The 9,815-nt window shown below is 40.3% G+C and overlaps 1 protein-coding gene across 3 annotated transcripts; it reads left to right on the top strand.

Annotated features, from left to right (window-relative positions):
- Positions 1-1,002: 1,002 nt before the first annotated feature.
- ap3m2 (adaptor related protein complex 3 subunit mu 2) lies at positions 1,003-7,234 on the top strand. Of its 3 annotated transcripts, none has more exons than XM_029163591.3 (10): positions 1,015-1,150; positions 1,412-1,577; positions 2,097-2,381; positions 2,494-2,665; positions 2,760-2,897; positions 3,186-3,271; positions 3,546-3,679; positions 3,805-4,012; positions 4,165-4,309; positions 5,690-7,234. In XM_029163591.3, the coding sequence occupies exons 3-10, from the start codon at positions 2,109-2,111 to the stop codon at positions 5,788-5,790; spliced, it is 1,257 nt and encodes a 418-aa protein (XP_029019424.1). In that variant the 5' UTR covers positions 1,015-1,150; positions 1,412-1,577; positions 2,097-2,108; the 3' UTR covers positions 5,791-7,234. The 3 variants fall into 3 exon arrangements, with proteins under 3 accessions (XP_029019422.1, XP_029019424.1, XP_029019425.1); XM_029163592.3 differs by having other exon boundaries at positions 1,026-1,150; positions 1,477-1,577; XM_029163589.3 differs by lacking the exon at positions 1,412-1,577 and having other exon boundaries at positions 1,003-1,150.
- The last annotated feature ends 2,581 nt before the right edge of the window (positions 7,235-9,815 follow it).

Here is a 9,815-nt window from a genome sequence, read left to right as displayed (position 1 = left end):
GATCATACCATACCATATGAAGCACTCCAACCTCCTGAAGTCGAGCTGTGACAATTCTACCACGATGTGAGCATTATGATCCATCCATTGGGGGGTGTTGAGGTCTCTGAAGTAAGAATGTGCATCTACATCTTCCATAAGCATATCTGTTCTGCGCTGACTCGTGATGCCTGCCCAGACTCCTCCACCAAAGCTAACCGTTGGGGACCATGTTGACCTCAGCTTATCGCTCACCTTGCCTTCTCCATCAACGGTGACGACCATCATTTCTGTACAAAGCGACCTGACACTCATCATTGAACACGACGGTAGGCCACTGCTGCATTGTCCAGGTCACATGGTCTTGTACCCAGTGCAAACGTTCACAGCGGCAATATCCCTAACTTATTGTGAGTGGTGTATGTAACAAAACATTTGATATAAACATTTATCACAGAGCATTATATTGGTGGGGTGAGGAATGGTGGCAAACTCCTACAAATACAGGAGTCATTATCCTTACATGATTTACATTACCACCAAATGCTTTCCTGAGTCTAAGTTGGTAAGCAAACTAAGCTGGTTTGTGAAAATGCGGTAACTATTAATGTATCATCAATTTTGTGTTACTGAGAGCCCAATAGGGCTCAACAACACACTAAATTCAAGTGTATAAAATGATCTTATGCCTCTATTATACAGGCTGCAGGTTGCTGTAAAGGGGGTACGAGTGTTTATTATAATAGATTTGGCGTCTCTATGAGAACATGTTTCTATAACTATTAAGCATTATTTGCTCTTTTTTCCGTTTTGTTCCCTGCTTCTCTACAGACAAGTTCACAAGATGAAATCTGATACTGGAGACAAAATGTCAGACCAGCTGCATCTTAAAGCCAATCAACGGACAGTTATGTTGGCGTTTTACTTCAGCTCTTTCCCCTGCGGTCCAATCACGCCCAAGTCACGAGTTGCCAGCTTCCGTGTTGTGGCCCGTGACACATTAAAGTGGGCGGGGTCTAACCGTGTCCTCGACTTCTGGTTGGCTGGCAGTGGCCCTCTATGTTTGTCGTATTAGGATCTGCTCCACCTAACGGGAAGCCACGAAGGCTGATAAATCTTTCATTGGGAAAAAAGGTGAAAGGCGATACAAGACCGCAAATATTTGCCTTCGGTAAGTCAGTTTTTATTCATGAAACGTTCCGGCGGCAATTGGCATTTCAGTTGAGTCAGAAGTATCGTTGTTTGAATGTAATTCCATCCTCTACCTGTGTCATAAGACTCGGGCAGGAGGCGGTACGGATGGAACTAACGCTAGCATTTTAGCACCTTAAGTGCTGTGCTATTGACACGTGTGATACAAATAACTGGTGTGTTAGTTAGCTGGTTTAGGGAATAATTGTATGCTACTTCAGTCTGCTTCGGTTCTTCACAGGAGTCTAAAACCCGAGAGCGTTGGCGCATAATTAATGAAATCGCCGGTGTCGTATTTCCCGCTAGCTAAACAAGATCTTCTATTGGTGATCAACGCTAAAGTTAAACCTGCAAAGTGTAATTATCGAACACTGTGTGGAGCCAGCGACACTATATTCCTTTAAACAGTAAGTGTAAAAGATCGGCGTCTTCTTTTCTCATATAGTCTATGAGGGTACAGTATTTTTTCTAAATTGTTCATGTTTTGTTAATGTAAACGATCAGTTTTGAGTAATCATATACTAATTTTCGGTTTAAAGTCTTTTGTTTTTATCACTCAGTGCATGTAGACATTTCTCTAGATTGAAATGTAAAAAACGTTTAGCTTTAATCACTATAATTGTATAATAACTATTTTCATACTAAATATACCCATGCTGAGCACACCATTCACGTTAGCACCGTTTCAAGTGTTAACGCTGAGATCTCTTTTCAAACCATAAAATATATTTTTCCATCATAAAAAACTTGTCATGAGAGAGAGAGGGGGGGGGTACCTTCAGTAATTTCCTCCTCCTTTTCCTTCAATATTAATATTGTTGACACATATTTGTCCATAATATGAATTATTGTACTGTGTGTAAATAAAATTAACATTTCTTATTTAAAATGCCCTTGTTCTCTTTTATACCTTATTTTCCTTGCAGCCTGCAGCCAATATGATCCACAGCCTTTTCCTAATCAATGCCTCAGGGGATATTTTCCTGGAGAAGCACTGGAAAAGTGTCGTCAGCCGCTCAGTGTGTGATTACTTCTTCGAGGCACAGGAGCGGGCAACAGAACCAGAGAATGTCCCACCTGTGATCCCCACACCGCACCATTACCTTATCAGTGTGCTTAGGCATCGCATCTATTTTGTGGCTGTCATCCAGAGTGAAGTGCCGCCTCTTTTCGTCATTGAATTCCTGCACAGAGTTGTGGACACGTTTCAGGTTCTTTTCCATATGTATTATATACATTAATTCAGTCTGCTTAGTATTGTAGAGCTGATTTGATCTTACATAAAAGGTGTACTATGATCTTGGCTGTTTTCTTTGTTTTTAGGACTATTTTGGAGTTTGTACAGAAGCTGCCATCAAAGATAATGTGGTTGTGGTCTATGAACTACTTGAGGAGATGCTGGACAATGGTTTTCCACTAGCCACAGAGTCTAACATCCTTAAAGAGCTTATTAAGCCTCCCACTATCCTCCGCACAATGGTTAACACTATCACAGGTACAGGCACTGTATGTAAAGTAAATTTCTGCCTAATTAGCTTATGTCAAAGTTCTTTGTACACTTCATGCATTGGTTAATGTCTGTATTCCAGGCAGCACCAACGTGGGTGAACAGCTCCCCACAGGTCAGTTGTCAGTAGTGCCATGGCGACGCACCGGAGTCAAATATACCAACAATGAAGCCTATTTTGATGTGGTGGAGGAGATCGATGCTATCATTGATAAATCAGGTATTCGTCTAAGCAGCCTGCTCATCGAACACTTGACTGTGCAGTAAATTCATCATTTAGTATCTGTAATTTTGTTATTAACGGTGTACGGGTCATAGCATTTTTAGATCAGAAAAAACTTAATAGTGATTATTTCACTGGAATTTATTGGTAGAATTTTACACTGAATATTTGCATTAACGGGAGGCAGTATGTTTAGATGATTGTTGGAAGATGTTGGAACTAATCAAAAATACAGTTTAAAAAGACAGTTTACTAAACTGCAGTATGTGTTGTTTACTTCTTCAGGATCTACAATTACAGCAGAAATCCAGGGCGTAATTGATGCCTGTGTAAAATTGACAGGCATGCCGGACCTCACCTTATCATTTATGGTGAGTTTTCCTCTTTTCTCTAAATATTAAGCTTTTATGTAGTTTACCGAGTGCACTAGCTCCTTCTATGTAGGTAATCCACACTCATGTGGGACACACATGACATAAATAAATAAATACCTAATTTAAGGTTATATCCACGGAGTACCATTGAGATGAGTATTGAAAGTTTCTGTCAACCTGTTATCTGAATTCCTATGAATAAATTCAGTTCGTCATCATTGTCATGTAAGTGATCCACAAACTATTTTGCACCGCTTCCTTTTGTTCTTAGAATCCTCGGCTGCTGGATGATGTCAGCTTCCATCCGTGCGTTCGGTTTAAACGTTGGGAGGCCGAAAGGATTCTCTCCTTCATCCCTCCAGATGGAAATTTTCGGTTACTCTCCTACCACGTCAGCTCTCAGAAGTCAGTCTTTTTTAATTTGACTCTTTGTCATTTTGTTGTTATCTGCTTGAGAGCAACAATGTGCACTTAGTCAGTAAATATCTATTGTTTGACCGATTAATTTGCCTCTTGTTCTGCTTCTTTAGTCTGGTAGCAATTCCAGTGTATGTTAAACACAACATCACTTTCCGAGAGGGAAGCTCCCAAGGACGTTTTGACTTGACCCTGGGACCCAAACAGACTATGGGCAAGGCCGTAGAATCAGTCCTTGTCAGCAGTCAGCTGCCTCGGGGAGTCCTCAACACCAATCTCAACCCCTCTCAGGGAACATACACCTTTGACCCAGTCACAAAGGTACTTAAAATTGTCTTGTGTATGTCTATGTCCCTTATAAAGACAGTTAGATGTTTTTTTAAATTTTTAACATTACATCGGTCCTCTAATGACAAGATGACAATACTTTATTAACTGGAAACTCTTAAACTCGTGTTGTCTGTTTTGGCTAGTTGTTGACATGGGATGTTGGCAAGATCAATCCACAGAAGCTTCCCAGCCTTAAAGGCACCATGAGTCTACAGGCTGGGGCCTCCAAACCTGATGAAAACCCTACCATCAACATCCAGTTCAAGATCCAGCAGATGGCTATCTCAGGTGCACGCACGCGCGCACGCACGCACCTTATGCACTTACTGTAGCATTACACTCTATAAGCTAAAAGTGTTGCAGGTCTCACTTCTCACAAAAAACAACTATTGATAAACTTGCTATTGATGTATCACATGCTTTAAACTTGTGGTGTCCAAAGGCAGGAGAGCTGGGGCCTGAGATCCATTTTTAATTGGTCCGCAGCAAATTGCAAAATTATACCAGAATATGGCCCACATGTGGCAGTATTGCATTTTTTGGTTTGAACACTTGGTGGAGCTACTGAGTTGATCAAGGCACTTCCTCTACAAAACTAAATTAAGGAAACAAGCATTTTGCAACCGTGCACTGAAAGTGACACCAAACAAACACACTCAACAAAAACCTACAAGGCAAAGACCAGCTTTACACACACATGAAAAGTGTGATGCTCCAACTGTTTGAGGCACAGTTGCGCACCTTCAATGTCCACATTTCCAGACACTGTCTGAAATCAGATCTGTGTTTTCAAAGGTGTAGCTTTCTCATAAAAAGGGGAAATATGTATTATCCTACTGTTGAGAACGATATCAAGCTGATGGCCATTTTCTCTGAAGACACTTAACAAAAGCAGATCATCAACCATGTCTGTGACGTCCTTCGCCTCTCAACCACAAAACTGACCCTGGACCTGCCAGTGATCCTGCAGGCCAAGGCGCAACTTCATTGTTCCCACTGAGCCCAACTGTGTTCCCCAGTTCAATGTATATTAAACCCTATTAATTACTGTACTAAATGTAATCATTTTATGTTGATAGGATTTTTTTTAAATATTAGTTGATCTATTAACAATCCAAACTTATTTGCATAAGCTTGAAATATATTATGCCATTTATTTTCTATCCCCACCCCTCTAAGTCTGTCAAGAAGAGGCAGCTGATTTGGGAATGAACTGCCAACCTTTTGTTCTAAAAAACTGTTGTGTTGTAGGCTGATTCATTTAGTTTGCCTAAATAAACCAGGTCAGGCAATACATACTTTACCTGGAGTGAGAGACCCTTGGTAAAAAAAGTTTGGACACCCCTGTTCTAAAGTGAATCATTTTCAATATACCTGCTTTATACAGATTTCCTTTTCTGAGAACTTTGGGCTCTCTACCATCACTACTAATAATTTACCATTATATTTGAAAATTCAAATGGATATTTGAGTTTTTAAATGACTTAACCATTTGACTACTGCTATAAAACTTGACTATTTAAAATAAAGAGTTTTATTCAGAGTATAGAATATGTATTTGTAGTATAAAAGTGGCAATACAGTGAATTGCTGTAGCAATGTTGACATGTCTAGAATTGTATTTTTATTCTCCATTGATAAGTGAATGGTAATTGTGTCTTCTGACAGGACTGAAGGTGAATCGACTGGACATGTATGGTGAGAAGTATAAACCTTTCAAAGGCATCAAGTACATGACCAAGGCTGGAAAGTTCCAGGTTCGGACATAAAGACATACTGCTCTGTAAACACCGGATCAGCTACTATCAAACTGAAAAGTGATGTGCTGGAGGAAGGGGAGCCAGTACATTCCCAGTGTACATGCATTTCACAACTTCCCTGAAACTCAAGGCTCCTCTCAACAGTTAATGGATCATTTCACGCATAAAACATGTTCACCTGTACACAGCGTTTTCATTCCTATCCAAATTTGATCCAGGCCAAATCCATTCATTCCCAATGCACATTTCTTTTCAAATTTACATCCCGGGCTTAAGGCAAACATTAGTAGTTTCCATAAGTCTTAAGAGCGATGCTGTACTGTCAGCTTTTACAGTGACCTATCCTCCACTTGTCGAGTTGGTATTTAAATGTTTTGTGTGTGTGTGTGTGCGTGTGTGAGAGAGACTGGTACTTACACTTCAATCAAGAGATTTCTCAGTTCAGTAGTAAGTTAGGCTATAATATTTCTGAACGTTAGTTCATATTTTGCTACAGCTGCTGTGAAGCACAGACTCCCTGATTGTAACCTGCTAGTGCAAATGATCACTGTAATTCTTAGTTTGCCTTTCCTGCAATTACTTGTTGTACCTTTGTTGATTTTCCCTTCTGGAGTCAGAACACTGACTTATGATAATGTGACACTGGAGCTGTCCATCCTTGTGCTGATACTAACATTTTCTTGAAGATACGTTGATTCCAACACGATATTCAGGCATGTTTTATGTATCTTTAATTTCTATTTATAAAGCTATAGTAATTATTGTTTTTAAATACATTTGTTGTGTCCAATATCCCCTCCACTGTCATTAAGTTGTGTTATTTAAGCCTCTTCTAAGCAAACAGCATGGATTGTTTCTGCATTAGGTTTTTAACAAAAGGGAGTGTGGCAAAAAAGACCCTGTTGATTTGGTGCTAAACATGATCAGGTTGATTTGAAAAAATATATCACAGTTCATCACAATCTTCACAGCCAGTGAAATGTATTAGTTTATTTTAATATTTGCTTCCATACGTCATGTACTCATAACATTATGAATGTTTCCATGGCAACTGGCGTGGCTCCGGACACAAGAGGTTAAAGAAAAATTCAATACAAATATGGTTCTGGTGTAATCAACCTGCAACATAGTAGGAGGGTCATGGTTGATTCACATAACGTGATGTATATCATTTATACACTTTATACACTGAAGGGTCAGATACCTCAGAACAATACTACAATTTTGCATTCTCGGGTTTACGTTTATTTTATTTGTGTGTTATTGGTCTAAAAATAAAGATTTAATGTGCTGTAGCTGATTATAACAAGATGGTGCAATGACTGATGAGTAGTGTTTTGGTCACTGATTTCAGTTTAATAGCTTAAATGCCATCTCATATGATGAGATCAGATCATGATATAATACTATGATGATGATGGGGTGAGGATGAATAAAGGCTGACGTAACCACACTCTGTCAATGGAGGCCGCTGCTGTCCATTATTTGATCAGGGCAGGCCACATACTTACAGCAGTGTAAGTTCAGGCCTAAAAGGTCCTGAGGTCCATTCCAGTGATGACACACTGATCTGAAACATCTGGTCTGAAACCTACTCATGGAAACACAGTTGTCACCAACTCACTTTATCAACATCACAGCTTCCTTTTTCAAAATCACATCATGTAGTGAAAAAAAAGATGGTACGTCGCTCTGTAATGACTTTAAAGTAAGTACTACAGGGATATATTTTAACCGTGTGGTGTGACGTCACACCCCGCCCCCCATAGTTCCAGCTGGCAGGACTCCACTCCATAATTTACTCGTGACTTTAACCCTTCTTGGGGAAGGCTCTCTCTCTCTCCCCCTCTCTTCCTCACGTGAAGCACCATTAACCCGACATGTCTACCAAAAGTCAGAGTTATGTCAGTAACCCATTAGGAGTGTCCTGTCTCTTTCCCCTTCGTGCATGTGGGTACAAAGTTTTAGCTCTCAGGCAGACTCTTCAAAGTTTGTATTATTTGTTTTTTTCGGCTGTTGTCCAATAACAATAACGTTTTTGACTTTTGCAAACGAGGCTGACGTGAAGAAGACCGCGGAGGCGTTTAAAGACCCCTCCATCGTTGCTGCAGGTTGGCCCTTTTAATTGTGAATTTTCTGAAGTTTTTTTTTCCCCGCTGTAGATGATTGAATTAGTAGGTGACACACGATTAGTCCAACTTTGTCGCAACAATAGGCGAATACAGATGAACGAGCTCACTTTCTTGTCTTTAGAAATCAAAGTGTGTGTCCACACCCGGTGAAAGTGCTGCCTTCGTCACCTAAAGCAATTAGCAGAGTGTCTTCACTAACAGCTCGTGGGTTTTGCGTGTGCTGCTGTAGATTACACTATCTCTATGTATATCTAACGGCCCCTGTTAGAGTTTATCTGATAGCTTTGATCATTAGGGGCCGGCCGGGCTCCCTACGGTGATGTTTAGTGCTTCCCCGTCGAGACCCACGTGGACATACAGTACCAACAGTAGCAGTTGCGCGTGTTTAGTTTTGACAACAGTCCTTGGCGGGCGCGTGCTGTGTAGTCGCAGAGGCGACGAATAAAACACGTGTTGCAGCCCGCGCACGTGTATACGCTTTCTTTACTTGTGTGAGCGCGTGCGACTTCTGCGCACTGGCCCGTAATGAAATAAAAACAGCTGAGAATCTGTGGATTAACAAGGTAATGATTGGTGGCAGCAGCTCCACGGGCGCCGTGCGTGGCAGCACCGCCGCTCCTGTTAAATACAGCTGTGGCATTGTGACAAAATGTTACAATGTGATAATAACAAGTAAAGGCTGCTTCTTCTGATTACTGCACTTCTGCAGTACTGTTAGCTCACTAGTTAGCCATGGTTCTACTGTAGTATTGTACTTCTGCACTTCGCCAGGTGCTGGAGGTAACACGTTAGCTTACACGCTTCTGTGGAGCCTTACTGGGTAAGATTTGCATCCTAACTATCCTAAGTTTTAGTGATTTAACTTACTCTTGTACGAAATGTGCCAATTAAGAAAACACATATAGGCAGCAGTGAAGCTAACCTAGCAATCAAACAAGATTAGGCTTTGAATGTTCAATTATCAGCTAGTCCTGGATTATAAAAACTACATTGCATTAGATTGTTGTTTTGTATGTTTTCCATCAGTTGCAGTTTGTGTTAAGTTAAAGTTCAAACAGGTCAAGGCAGTAAAACAATTAACACTGGTAAAAATTCAACTAATTACCTGTATTACTTAATACAATTTTCACACCTTAAAGCTTCACCATGCATATTTTTTTAATTCATTACTATTAATTATTTTGTGTAAGTCTTAGAAATGATTGTGGAAACTATATATTTTATATTACATTTAAGAGACTCTAACACTCACGTGCAGAATTTTTAACATCTAAAACCTGTTTAGTGGAAGCTGCAGAGCCAAGCAGTAGAAAAGAAACACAGGCTTTTCTCAGCACAATCCACTTTATTGCTGGTTGACTGGAGCGTGTGACCACAAGACAAAGAGAACTGTCCCTGGCATCAACTTATCACCCCCGTCTTTCATTCGAAAAGACATAAGCCTCCAGTCCATGTGGGGTCTGCCATTAAAACGCAGTCTTCTCAAACTGCTCACGTAGGCCTGCATGGCTATAAGCCAACTAGATGCATAGCACTGACAGCTGTGTGTGGAAACCAGACAGTATCCAGACAACATTTCAAAGTGCCAGACTGATCTCAAATGTAGGGCAAGACATGTAATGTGTATTTATCACAGTAATATATACCAGCTACAGTATATGCTATAATTACGTTTCTATGTCAACTGATGTTTGACTTAGATAATGTTTGGTCAAATCTCATTAAGTGTTTGTTTCTACTTAATTTTGGGCCCCCGTGTGCCGAATTTGGTACTTTGAGGTGAGGCGTGAATACTTTAATAGAATTGGAAAGGCCTTTGATGGCTCATTTGGACAACAACCGAAATGCTGGGGTCTAAAAGGTAAATGCACTTCTTTATTGTTTATTGATCAAGTGATACTT

Source organism: Betta splendens, chromosome 9, assembly GCF_900634795.4.
Source record: "Betta splendens chromosome 9, fBetSpl5.4, whole genome shotgun sequence".
NCBI classification, from domain to species: domain Eukaryota; kingdom Metazoa; phylum Chordata; class Actinopteri; order Anabantiformes; family Osphronemidae; genus Betta; species Betta splendens.
The sequence above is the reverse complement of the archived record's forward strand: the minus strand, read 5'-3'. Positions and strand labels throughout refer to the sequence as shown.